The sequence below is a fragment of the Aptenodytes patagonicus genome, chromosome 7 (genome assembly GCF_965638725.1).
Source record: "Aptenodytes patagonicus chromosome 7, bAptPat1.pri.cur, whole genome shotgun sequence".
Lineage (NCBI taxonomy): Eukaryota > Metazoa > Chordata > Aves > Sphenisciformes > Spheniscidae > Aptenodytes > Aptenodytes patagonicus.
Genome location: NC_134955.1, coordinates 70,993,578 through 71,007,249, shown reverse-complemented (window position 1 = coordinate 71,007,249; position 13,672 = coordinate 70,993,578). Strand labels below are relative to the sequence as shown.

Genomic DNA, 13,672 nt, shown 5'->3' with positions numbered 1-13,672 from the left:
ATCAACCCTGCCCCGCGTCCCGGCCTGCACCGCGGCGCGCCCGCCCGACAGGGCGAGGAAGCGGGCGCGGGGGTGAGGGGCGGCGCCTGCGCAGAGCGGCCCCGCTCCCCCCCACACCCCCGCCCCTCCGCGGCGTGACGTCGGCGGCCTGACGGCAGTAGAGGCGGCAGCGCGGGGCGATCGGCGCCGGGCGCGGTGGCGCGCGCCTGTAGTCCCAGCTACTCGGGAGGCCGAGCCCGCCGGATCGCTTGAGCCCAGGAGTTCTGGGCTGCAGTGCGCTATGCCGAGCGGGCGTCCGCGCTAAGGCCGGCATCAATATGGTGAGCCCCGGGGAGCCGGGGGACACCAGGTTGACTAAGGAGGGGTGAACCGGCCCAGGTCGGAGACGGAGCAGGTCAAAGCTCCCGTGCCGGTCAGTAGCGGGATCGCGCCTGTGAATAGCCACTGCAGCGTAGCCTGGGCAACACAGAGAGACGCGGGCTCCTTTTGCGCCGACCCCCGCCCGCCTTTTGCCCCCCGCCCACCCCGCGCCCTACCGCCTCCTGCCGGCGCCCTACCGCCTCCTGCCGGCGCCCTACCGCCTCCTGCCGGCCCGCGGCGGCGGCGACGCGGGGCCTGCGGGCACCGCGCCGCCCCCTGCTGGCCGCCGACGGCAACCGCGGACCCTGCGCGCACCGCCCCCTGCCGGCGGCCGCCGGCACCCGTGCTGTGTGCGCATGCTCCGAGTCCGGGGGGGGGGGGGGGGGGGGGGGGGGGGGAGAATTGGGTTTTAAAAATCGGATTACAGAGCAAATTTTAAAGCCCAAGTCCCCTCCTTAAAAAACAAACGTGGAAAGCCGGTACTGAAGGGACTCACTGATTTTTTTTTTTTTCCCCTCCTAACCTAATTCTGGTTAATGCGGTGAAAACTGACTCCCCGGGCAGGGGCGAGGCGAGGCCGCTGCCGGCGGCAGCGAGGGCAGCCACGTCCCCACCCGCCGTGAACGCCCTGTTGGCACCGGGGGGCTGGTGTCCGCCCGGCTCGTGCCCTCGAGACAGCAGTTCCGTTAAATTCAGTGGTATTACTCCAATTTCTACCGCACCCAAGCTTAAAGCACCTCTTCCCAGATGCTGAAACGTCACTGTCGGAGATTCCCAACCTGCCCTGTCTCTCTACCTTTTACCTGTCTCCACTTTTACATCCTTACAATGTGAAGAATGTAATTAAGAATACAAAATTCTTTAATTTTTCAAATTTTTCACTTTACTGAATTTCTCCCGGTTATTTTGGTGATGAGTTTTTCCATAAGGCCCCACGTTCTCCTGTTGTTTAGAAAGTTTGAGCTACCGTTATCAGTGGAGGATGACGGGCGGCACCGCCATCATAGAATCATAGAATCATTAAGGCTGGAAAAGACCTCTAAGATCATCGAGTCCAACCGTCGACCCAACACCACCATGTCCACTAAACCATGTCCCTAAGTGCCGCATCTACTCGTCTTTTAAATACCTCCAGGGATGGGGACTCCACCACTGCCCTGGGCAGCCTGGTCCAATGTTTAACCACTCTTTCAGTAAAGAAATTTTTCCTCACGTCCAATCTAAACCTCCCCTGGCACAACTTGAGGCCGTTTCCTCTCGTCCTATCGCTTGTTACTTGGGAGAAGAGACCAACACCCACCTCGCTACAACCTCCTTCCAGGGAGTTGTAGAGAGCGATGAGGTCTCCCCTCAGCCTCCTTTTCTCCAGGCTAAACAACCCCAGTTCCCTCAGCCGCTCCTCATAAGACTTGTTCTCCAGACCCCTCACCAGCCTCGTTGCCCTTCTCTGGACACGCTCCAGCACCTCGACGTCCTTCTTGTAGTGAGGGGCCCAAAACTGAACACAGTATTCGAGGTGCGGCCTCACCAGTGCCGAGTACAGGGGCACGATCACTTCCCTGCTCCTGCTGGCCACACTATTTCTGGTACAGGCCAGGATGCCATGGGCCTTCTTGGCCGCCTGGGCACACTGCCGGCTCATGTTCAGCCGGCTGTCGACCAACACCCCCAGGTCCTTTTCCGCCAGGCAGCTTTCCAGCCACTCTTCCCCAAGCCTGTAGCGCTGCATGGGGTTGTTGTGGCCGAAGTGCAGGACCCAGCATCGAAACCAACCAAACGGCAACCGCACGTCACAGCGGAGGAACGCGGCTTTTTAGCCAAGCTCGGTTTCCCAACGCCCACGACCGTCGTTTCTGGTGGTGTTACCCGAGCCTCTTCTAGCAGCAAACCCACCCTTCAGCTGACCCAGCCCCACCACGCTGGGGACAGGAGGCCATCCCTGAGGCGACGCTCTCTCACCGGCAGTCGTTTCTGCTGCCGCTGCACCGGGCAGAACCCCAGAGGGAGCGCCGGGAGCGCTGGTACCTTTGCAAACGAACACGCAGAAGCATTTCTTGTAAAACTTGTATTCCTCTGTTACATACATTGTAGAAATTGTCCAAAAGGTTCGCCTGCGGTGCCGGACCTGCGGCACAGAGCCGCTCGCCCCGGTGAGCAGCCGTGTCCCGCCGCCGAGGCCGAGCAACCCGCCTGCCCCGTTCCGTGTTCCTCACACCCCGGCCTGGGCTCCTCGCTGCTGCCAGCGCGGGCGGTGTGCCGCACCTGGTGCCAACCCCCGCTCACCGAGCCCGGGGGCCATCGGGGACCACAGCGCGCCCACAGGGGTGCTCCGCCGCGACCCCTCGCACCCGCCGTCCCCTCAGCTCGCCCATGCCCCCTCACACCCGCCGTCCCCTCAGTGTCCCCTCACGCCCGCCGCTGCCCTCGACCCTTGCCGCCGAGCCGAGCCGAGCCGAGCCGGCCGCCTCCTCCAGGGGGCGCCGGCGCACAGCCCCGCACTGAGGGCCCCTCGCTCGGGCTGCCCGGCGGCTGCCGGTGCTGCCGGTACCGCCGCCCTCCCTTCCCGCCCTGTGACCGCTTCCGCCGGGCGGCTCCGCGCCCCCTGGCCGGCGGCGGCGGGGCGGGAGTCACGGGAACCCGGCATCGCGGCGGGCGCCTGTGCGCGGAGAGCGCGGGAGGCCCCCGGGCGGCGCCGCGGCGCCCGCCCGCCCCTGAGCGGGCCGTTGGTCGGTGGCGGGGCGGGCGGCGATGCGGCTGCAGTGCGAGGTGGAGGTGGTCAGCCGGCTCCTGCCCACCTGCGGGCTGCGGGGCCGCGGCCGCGGCACCAGGGCGCTCCTCTCGCTCGGCCGCCCGCCTGGACGGGCGCGGGGCGGCGGCGTTTACCTCATGGTGTGCACGGCGCGGGACCGGGTCGGTGCTCGCTACAAGGTGGGGACGGCGGCGCCGGGGGGAGGGGGGGGGGACCGGGACCGGGGCGGGTACCCTCGTCCCGCCGCGGCTGCTGAGCGTCCTCTGTGCCCCGTAGGTGCAGGAGAACATCGAACGGTTCTTCACCCGGTTCGTGGAGGAGGGCAAGGCCACCGTGCGCCTCCGGGAGCCCGCCGTGGACGTCTGCCTCAGCAAGGTGGGTGCGGGGGTCGCGGCTGGCGGCCCAGGACACCGCCGAGGTCTCGGTGCTCTGCCCGTGCTCGAAACCGAGCGGCGTGTGGAGGCGGCAGGGCGGCTCGCCGGGGTGCTGGACGGGCCCCAGTGGGTCCCCAGGCTGCCTGCTCGGGGGTCCGTCTGACAAGTGCCACGCTGCGACCAAGTCTCGTCTTAACAGTCGTCTTTGCCCTGCCGCAGCGTTGGCACAGGGGACGTGAGCGAGGCAGCGTGAAGGAGCTTGGCTTTGTATGTCCTCAACAGGCTACAGCAGGAAGGGAAACATAAGGGAGCTCGCTCATTTTGTGCCAGGAAGGCTGAGCCCAGCTTCTTTGCTGGGCTGTGTTCTGATTCTCCTTTCTGCTCCCTCTGGAGAAACAGCAGGAGCGGAAAAGTCCATTTTTCATGTTGTTCTTCATCTCCTGTTTAGAGAGAAACAACTTTTTTCATCTCTCTGTACAATATCTTGCTCTTTGGCCGTAAATTCTGTGAAACGGTTATTGCTTGCAGTCTTTCTAATGAAAAAAAAAATGGAGAATACTCTTGTCTTGGTGGACAAGCAGCGTGCCCACTGTGGTTTTCAAAGCTGGAGACACGTGGTATGGATCAGCGGTACAGGCACCATCTCGCCTTAATGCTTAGCTGATAGTAGGGCTCACCGATGTATTTATTTACAGTTCGTGGAATATTTGGAAGCTGTAAAGTGTTTTTAATAACACTAAACTCACCAAAAATATCACATATATGTTCAATTTTTATGTTGTTAAGTTTTTCTTCTGTGCCCGTTCCAGTAATCTGTTGTAGCCTTGTAGAAGAGGAAGGCAGGACAGCTTTTCTAAAACCTTGGAGTTAGGATGTGTAAATAAAAGCAAATAATATCGATTGCTTATTTGGAAAATCATTTTGACTTTCTGTTGCAACTGTGATTCTTTGGCCTGAAGGAGAATCCTTTAAGAATTTTGGTGATGTCAGACTGAGCAGCTGTAATCATGAGTGGTGAAGCTTACTCCTTCACAAGCAGTACGCTTTCTCAAAGGGCCTAAGGAGAAATGCACAGGGTGTGTTTAAACTGCAGCTGCAACGGGCACTGACAACAGTCTCGCCCCAGTGGAGTGGAGCTCGGGGCAGGCTGCGAGGTCTGCTTGAGAAACAAGGTGAATGAATCTGTACTCGGGACAGTGACTTACTGAAAAGAAAACGAGTATGTCCCAGAAAGAAAGAAAAAGCACTTATTTTATTGGGAATAAGACCGATAACGGAATATAGCTGTGGTAGCCCAAGATTTTGCAGAACGTGGCACAGTGCTATGGTGATCTGGAAATACCTTGTCTGTGCAAGAGTGAAGGCTGTGGTGGTAAGGAAAGCAGCCTTAATTTGATGAAGAGAGCAGTTCGCCTTACAGGGTTAAATAGAAAAGCAGCAGTGTGTGTCCAAATCCAATTAAAATAAGTTTTTCTTGTCAGAAGCAAATGTGCTATGTATCTTGCAAACAAGAAAACTCATGCACGTTGCATTAGATCCAGAATAACTTCTGGTTCTACATCCTTTACTCTGAACATTTCTGCTGATGTGTAAGAAGTCAAAAAGTTTTTATCTCGGAACAAAGGTACAAAAAGCAGGCCTGTTGTAAGAGGATCTACTAGTAGTATAAAATTAGAGAGCAAAGGTCTGTGTCTTAGTGCTACAAGATCTGATTTAGACCACTTACAGGGCCTGTAAGGAAACTGTGTGACAGACATTCTTTCAGTGTGGGTAGTAATTTAGTTAAGAACTACATCTGTTGTTTTCTGTATGAGAAGATGGTCCATGATGTTGTCAGACTGAAAAGAAGGTCTCGACTGAATCTAATTAAACAGGAGTTAGAATAATGACCAGAGTTGCTCTAAGGAGGCTAGATTCTCGCTCCCCATTTTTAGCATAAGGCTTGCCCTCATACTGTCAAGCTTTGGGAACAAATCCACTGAATTCTTCCAAAGCCAGTGATACTATATGTTCCTCTTAAATGCTCCAAATCCGGAAACCCAATTTAAAATTACTTTTCTGTAGTGTTTCTGCTAGTCTTTCATAATTTCATTAGAGAAAGGCTTCTTAACTCTCAAAGGTGGACAAAAGCTTTGTGGGAAAGAGATTTCCAGGTATGACTATACCGATTGCGTGCAACTACTGTGCAAAACCCCACTCTTTGTACTCTGCCAGGCGGTGCGATTTGCTGCATTCAGCCACATCAGAAATTAAGTTGAGAAACGTCAGTCTGGAGCATTCAACCCTGGAGCAAAAATACTAAAGTCACTGTGCGTTTGTTTTTTTTTGTTTTTTTTTCCCCTTCAGCAAGCCTGTGCCTGCTGCATTGCACGCAAGGTCGGAAATCCATGTAATCTCTGATTGCCTTGTCATCATTCATTTAGTTCTGAAACAAGGGATGTGTAAGGCATCAACGCAGATTAACCTCTTTTCCCGACATCTTTTCTGCCATTGAGACTTCAGACTTGGGGCAGAAAATTGCATCCTGAGCTCTTCCAACTAATTCTTTGCTTTTTTTCTTAGATGTGTCTTAGTATTTTTCTCAACATACTCGAGGTTTCTCAACAGCAGGGTTTACAGATACTACATTGCCTTTACAAAGCTATTGTGGAGGAAATGTGTCTCAAGGATCCAAAACAGAAAGTACTCTTATTTTGAAGGCATGTGAACAGCCCATAAACTTATTCTTAACAACCTAGAGCTTTTGGCTACAAGAAACAGGTATCTGTTGCCTCTCATGCTTTGAGATCAAAGAAATATTGCCTGTAACTCAATTCTAATGTATAGTTATGTATTTTACTTGATCTTTACAGATCGGGAGGACTTTTTCTCCTTAATTCCAAATTTAGTTAGCTATTTATTACCCTCGGAAACATGACAAATCTGCCTGTAGTTACGGGGAGTCCCATAGCTAAATGTTTTAGTTAGATTGGCTGAGATAATGAATGTTGGTGGTCTTGGATACAAAGGTGTTTGGCATGCAGCTGCCCCGTGTCTGGAGGGTATCACATCGGGAGTTGAAAGAATAGATGTGCATGGGATGCTTAAGGAGAACAGTCATTTTAGGTTACTGATGCAGTCAAATATGTTTGACCTTTATTGTCTTTATTTATATCACATTTAGCATCCAGAAGTCTCCAAGATCATTGCTCTGTTGTGCTAGATGCTTAATAGCGTATTATGTAATCTAGTTCTGGATGCTGTAGAATTTGGTATAAACAAATACATTTAGGAGCAAAATTGTCTTTCAGGTGCAGAAATGGGTGTCACTAGGCTTTGGCAAGTTACAGCTGGGAACAGAGTGCAAACCTCTCGACTCTCAGAGCCATGCCAAAACTCCAAGTTTGTTCTTTCCTGCAGTGAGAGATGACTTTTAGTTGTATGGATGCACCGTGCTTTTTATTCTATAATTCACTTTATAGCTTAGTGTCTGTCAGCTGCACGTCAGCTTGAGTAGAGACTTGCTGGGAAATTTCAAAGAGAAACATGTGGTCACCCTGTTATTCATAAAACTTAATTATATCAGTACAACAAATGTATCACAGCTTTCTTGACCTTTATTTAAAATACAGGTCATCTGATATCCCATTAATTTGAGACTCTATCCTTACTGCCATTATATTATACCCCACCTAAAACAAAATTAGTCAGTTGTTTGCAGGACTGCAAATAACTATCCTCTTGTTTGATGCTGGCACAACCAAACAGAGCTCTGTGTGACCAGAAGCACTTACTTAACCTGCCTTGAAGCTTTCCACCTTCCTTTATGTTAAATTTAACCTCAGCTTCCATCCGTTTCCTTCCTCGCAACTTTCAGAAATGATTGCCCCAAGTTTTAGATCTCCGATTTCCCTGTCTGTGTTTTTATAAACTGTCCCTTCATCATGTTGCAGGTTAGGAAGATCACAGTGCATCAGGCTTTTTTTCTGTACTTTATTTTCAGCTGTGAATTCAGTGCTTTGTTCCTTTTCTGAGTAATGCAACGCAGTTCGTTTGATCTAGATTATTCAGAGGTCGTAACTTCTCATTCAAATTGCATGCCATTTGTTCTTAAATACTGTAAACAGCACGTCAACCTAATAAGCCCGAGTTGTTTCCCTTTCCCATTTCATTGCCCTGCTGAGTTAGTATCTCCTGATACATGTACAAAATAGTTCAGAAAGTGTTAGTACAAATGAGCACAAGAATAATGAACTTTTAATTCCACATTTGTGTTTTCCTGTAGGCAAATGCCAGCAATTTAAAGAATTTCCTTTCAGCTGTGAGACTGGCTCACCAAGGGACCGACACAGGAGCTCTCCCGCTCTCAGCTCTGGTACCAGCAAAGACCTCGGAAGTTGAAAAACCTAAGACAAAAATGATCATAACTTCAAGAAGGGACTATCCTCTCACCAAAAACTTTCCTTACTCTCTCGAACATCTCCAAGCCTCGTACTGCAAACTCGCTCGGATCGACACACGTGTGCTTTGTTTGAAGAAACTGCGAAAACTAGACCTAAGTCATAATCATATTAAGCAGCTGCCAGCTACTATTGGTGACCTGATCTGTCTTCAAGAGCTTAATTTGCACGACAATCACCTGGAGTCCTTCAGTGGGGCTCTGTGCAACTCCACCCTTCAGAAATCTCTTCAGTTCTTGGACCTCAGCCAAAACAAAATTAAAGCACTTCCAATTCAGTTCTGCCAGCTGCGAGAACTCGTTAATTTAAAACTCGATGACAATGAGTTGATTAGGTTGCCATTCAAGATTGGCCAGTTAGATCATCTACGCTTTCTGTCAGCAGCTCGAAACAAACTTCCTTTCTTGCCCAGTGACTTTAGGAAACTCTGTCTTGAGAACTTGGATCTCTTTGGAAATCCTTTTGAACAGCCGAATCCGCTTGTTCCCAACATACAACTGAAAATACCATTGACTTTATTAGAGTGTGCTGCAAGAGCAACCGTAAATTACAGGTAAGAGTAGCATGGTGGGTAACACATTGCACCTACTCCGTTTCAAACCTGTCGAGTCTAAACTTTCCTGACTTGGTTTTTTTTCCTGTCAGTGGCTATTGCTCCTCACCTATTAAAAATCACATGGTTAAAGTTGCTTTGAATTCTACTTGTGAAATAGTTCCTTTGTTATACAGGATAATGCCGTAAATTAGTGACTTGGAAGCATTTAGAGAAAGCTATAGGTTGAAATGTTTTTATCCACAAAATGGGGGTACCGTAACAGAGTATTCTTGCCCAAGCATGGGAAAAGAGAATCAGTTCTACAACCCTGAACCACTTCTGGCATTTTGTATTGAGGAGCTTACATTACAGTGGGTTTTGTGGCACTGATCGTACTTTGTGTCGGGCTCTAGCTTGGAAATGGCTTTCAAACATGGTTGCCCTTCATCTTGCGCTCACATTAAAGTACACTAAAACTGTGTGTGATACCCATTAGCCTGTCGCTGTCCCTTCCCGTGTGAGGATAGCGTGCTGGCAAAAGGTTACCTTCTACCATACAGCTCCTAGTTACAGACATGGGTCGGCCTGCCTCTGCTTGAGATGGGACCTTACGCAAGCCGAGTAGTGTTAGAAAGGTACCGCGAGGTGGCATCTCAGAGGGGAAGCGTCACGCTGTAGTTGGCATGACCTGCTGCAGGCTTCTCCCTACCTTAGGTTTTCCTTGAGCTGTTAATTTCCTTTGGTGTTGGAGCGAGGGTGTTCTGGCCTATGCGGAGAAGCCCAGTTCTGAGGTAATTTTAAAATTATTATTTCACCAAGTAATCATCATCCTTGCCAGGCTGCTGTTTGTCATCAGTTTTCTCCCCTTCCCTCACACCGCTTACACAGCTCTGCCTGCGTGCCGCTGCCTGTGATCCTTCCAGTACCAGCTGCTGCTACTCCCACCCCGTTCTGGGTGGAAAGGGAGCAAGAAGACGGAATAGAGTCATGGGTACAGAAAGGGGTCGAGAGACAGACTTGAAGTGTTCCTAATCTACGTTCTGTGCCCGTTCCTGCCTTGGGGGTGGGGAGCGCCCCGTAAACCTGGGTTAATTGCTCGGAAGTCTGTGCTAAAGGTGTCCACAGGCATGCAGGGCACACCCTGGAAATGAGCTGAGCAACCAAATGTTCTGGTTCAAATCTTATCTGCTTCTGACCTTGCTGGTTTTATTAGAGTAATTAAACTCCACGTGTCTCCTTTCCCAACTTTATATAAATTGCAGTGGTTTTGATATAAATATTATTAAGGCATGTTTTTTTTTCTAGCGAACAGAATCCCTCAACTGGTTAGATTTTGGTGCTCAGTTACATTACCGGAGTACCTAAGGATACCTAGTCGTTAACCCAGCCCCTGGCCCCCATGCAGCAGGCTTTAAAAAAACCGGCACCACACAGAACAAAAAAGGCTTTCTGCTCCAGGAGTCTCAGTGAGACAAGGGGCAATGGAAACAGTCCCCTTGCCCACGGGTCTGTGATTATTAGGAGACAGCGTTGGTCAGAGCAGTCCTGATTATCTTAAATGGAAAAGAAAAAAATCTAACAAGTGGGCAACAGGCATTCCGTCTGACATTCACTGGAGGTGAGAATTAACAAAGAATGGGAAACAGGAGTGATGATGGGCTATAAAAACTTCGAGAAAGGAAGAAAAACAGAAGGAGGAAAGACAGGAAAGCAAATGTTTGGAAATCAGTCTTCACAGTGGCATGCTGGGCAAGTACCAGAGCTGTGATTATGCTTGTCCTGACCGGAAAAAAGGATGTCCCAAAATTGAAGTGGTGAAAAAAAAAAAAACCACAGGAGTCTTAGCTATGTGAATGATGGTGTGTAGAAAGAATTGGGAATATGTAGGTGTAGTCGGGATGTGAGTCAGTGAGACCTATTCTGGGAGTCTCGAGTGACAGCTGGGCACCGGCGATACCCACACTTTGAAGTTAACTTGACAAAGTACTTCAGGGAAATTATTTGTTTTGTACCCCAAACACAATGCCACTCTGCTGCGAATTTAAAAAGAAGCAATTCTTGTTCCTGTCACTGAATGTCATTATTGACGTGATGGACGCAGAGAGCGGTGTATCAAGAGAACCCTAATTTATTGTCTGCAAGGTTAGTACTACTGTAAAAAGGCTCATTTTATCTCCCGTTTCCTCTGGATACAGTGTTTTTACGCTGCTACCACTTCTTCATGTTAGAGAGCGAGGAATAAATTGTGGGTGCCTTATCAGGCCAGGATGAAATACGGTGATCATCCTGGATAATGTGAGGGAAGAGCAGATATGTACCCAGTTGTCTCATTATTCTTGATCTTCTTTGTAATTCTCTATCTCTAATTCTCTACGGCTGTGATACAGGCTGTTACAATTTGTGTGAACTCCCTAGTTCTTACTGCAGTGTCTTCTGGAGTTCAGGGCCTCGCTACTTCGGGGTCAGTAACACGGCTGCATGTTTTTAGTGACTGTCTTGGAAAGTGGCGTTTAATTCCTAACCAGGCCAACATTGCAAGTGGCAAAATTTCAGATTTGCGTTGTCTATGATCCCAGAAGGACGTTTCTTCCACCTGGTGCATATGGCGTGTCACTGCGTTTGAGTGACATTGGTTAATTTTGTAGTGAATTCACACGTACTCCTCTTGTTCAACAGAATCCCTTATGGTTGTCATCTCCTTCCTTCTCACCTTTGTGAAGATCTGGAAGTGGCTAAAACATGCCAGTGTAGAAGTGCCTGTCTGAGCAGCTTCATTCAAATCACGGTGACCATGAATCTCCATCACGTAGCTCACACCGTGGTCCTCGTGGATAACATGGGAGGTACGGAAGCACCCATCATCTGCTACTTCTGTTCTCTAGACTGCTATTCCCAGTTCCTGGATAGGTACCTGCAGAGTAACGGGTGACCATTCACGGGCGCAAAAGCTCTGCCTGAAGTTCTGTCCGGTGACGGAGGAGCCTGAAATTGTTTTCTGCTTGTTACCCACACGTGCTGTCATTGGGCATTTGCTGCAGATAGCAAATGTCAGCCTTGAGGTGAGGGGGCACTGTCAGCCTGATCCGGCGGCCTGACTCTGTTCCTCCACCACTAGAATCTCCCTTTGGTTGGAATAAAAAGCGATGCTTAGCTCGAACGAATCTTCCTTAGAATGTATTTTGCTTTCTTTTTCCTATTACTGTGACTTTGTTTGGAGTATCATGACAATTTTCTTTGTTTCGTGGTGTAAGTGGTTTCTTCTTGTCAGGAGAAGGAAGGTGAGCGTATATCAAACTGCTTTGCTTACTTACACTTGAGGCTCTGAACTCTGCCTACAGGAGACAACTGTGTTGACTTTATCACTGGACTGGACTCTTCCTGACTTGTTTACTGTAGAGCAACTTGGTAGGCTGCTGTGAGAAGAAATGACGGTGTGAGCAGTTCAAAACCGGTCGTGTAATTCCAGGTGCTTCTTTTTAAAAAGTTCTGTTACAGCGTTCTCACTTCAAGCAGGGACCAGCATTGCTGGATTTTACCAGAGCAAATGTGTTTGGTTTTCTCTCTTTGTTATACAAGAAATGTCTTTTTCTAAATGTGTGACCTAAACTTTGTTTCTTAACTCTCACATTTTAAAGATTCTTGAATTGTTCACTGTGTCGACTTATTAAATTTTGAAACCCTTCTATGTACATGTGAATTGTGTTTTCTCTAATGGTTTTTTCACCCAGTGTATTCTAGGGATTAGCTCCCGGCCTTTTTCCCGGTGAAGGTACCGAAATACTTGAGAGTACCCGCACCCTTATTTCATGTCTCGTCAGCTGGTCCCCGGCTGGGGAATTGAAACAGCATGGAACGAAAGTCCCTTGAGAAGTCTTTAGGTGTCCCATGCCCTGGAACACGTGATGGCTTGGAGGGAGTATGTTACGCTGTTATTTTTGAAGCGGTATTGACTGCCCGGGAGCGAATTACACACTTTGCATCTCTTCAGGTCATAGAAAAACACGCCACTGTGGCAAGTATATGTAGTTTCAATGGGAAAACAAGACATCTGTAGTTACCGAGTGTAGAACTGATCTAGGCTGGGCTTTAAGTGACAGCTAGATGTGATGTACAGCGTGAGGAGCAGCCTGAAAGGCGGCAGCAGGCTTTGGAAGAAGGTACTGGCTTGCAGGTATCATTTAACGTCTCCTACGCGAGCACAGCCTTCATCCACGTTTTAAAAATCATCAGTTTCAAACTCTTCACTAATCCGAGACATTCACAGCAGAAGTAAATATTGAAGCACTCCTGCTGAAGGGCTTTGCTCTGACAAGGCCAAGAGATGCATTTTCCTGAGGAAGAGGAACCTTTATTCTAGAAATAGAGTGTCATTGAAACTTTGCGCGAACGTCAAAATGACTGTGTTCTCTTCGTACAGTATTTGTAAAGCAGTAACTTTTAAGCAACTACAGGAAGATTTGGATGAATCATTCCTTCTATGTTGCTCTTCAACTACAGAGAACTTGTGAAGGAGGAAGCTAAGTGTGCCTGTTTACCTCAATACCGATCTTTGGAAAGCACTGCAGATCTAACCCCGGGAGGTTTTAAATAGTCATATGCTAATGCTGTTGTAAAGGGAGAGAGATCCCGTCCCGATTGCAGCAGCCTGAAGATTACTCATTTGGAAAAACACCTTTTAGGTGGAGTGCGTAATTAAGAGGAGGGAAGTGGAGTAGACACAGAAATTTGGCCACCAGTGGGACTTCTCAGGAATTTTAGATGGAGGTGCAGATGTGTGGGTGTCTGTGCAGCGGCTGAGAGCCTTCCAGGGGAGCCAGCTGTGCTGGGCAGAGGAGGAAACCGCACCTGCGTGGCCCAGGACGCGAGCAGCCTGCTAGCGAGGGGTGGGTAGGCTGTGAAGTCCTGTCCAAGCCCTGCTGTGCTGGGAGAAGGGATCAGCTGGGGGGTTAAAGGCCAACGTGAAGAGGAGTGCAGCCTCCCTTGGCATGAAAGGGAGGCTCTGAACTGTGGGAAAGGGCTTTTTGTATGGGAATATTTTGCTGCCAGCTCTGCACGTACCGCTGGGGTTTTTTTAAATCCCATCTGTGCACACTGGGCTGCCATTACCTCTGAAGCGAATGTCATCCCCAAAACTGACTTGGCTTCCCTTAATCCTCTGAAACTACAGCAGCTGACACAGCATCGAGGAGGGCGGTAGGGTGCCGGAGCCCTGTCC

At 49.6% G+C, this 13,672-nt stretch overlaps 1 protein-coding gene across 1 annotated transcript; it reads left to right on the top strand.

Annotated features, from left to right (window-relative positions):
- The first annotated feature begins 3,099 nt into the window (after positions 1-3,099).
- On the top strand, positions 3,100-12,142 carry LRR1 (leucine rich repeat protein 1). The gene is made up of 4 exons (XM_076345812.1): positions 3,100-3,288; positions 3,386-3,484; positions 7,748-8,475; positions 11,134-12,142. The coding sequence occupies exons 1-4, from the start codon at positions 3,109-3,111 to the stop codon at positions 11,384-11,386; spliced, it is 1,260 nt and encodes a 419-aa protein (XP_076201927.1). The 5' UTR covers positions 3,100-3,108; the 3' UTR covers positions 11,387-12,142.
- The last annotated feature ends 1,530 nt before the right edge of the window (positions 12,143-13,672 follow it).

Excerpts from the sequence above, each read along its gene's own strand:
- LRR1 (XM_076345812.1), top strand. The coding sequence starts at position 3,109 with ATGCGGCTGCAGTGCGAGGTGGAGGTGGTCAGCCGGCTCCTGCCCACC. Across the intron at positions 3,485-7,747 it reads TGGACGTCTGCCTCAGCAAG|GCAAATGCCAGCAATTTAAA; the intron begins GTGGGTGCGGGG and ends GTTTTCCTGTAG. Across the intron at positions 8,476-11,133 it reads AGAGCAACCGTAAATTACAG|AATCCCTTATGGTTGTCATC; the intron begins GTAAGAGTAGCA and ends CTTGTTCAACAG.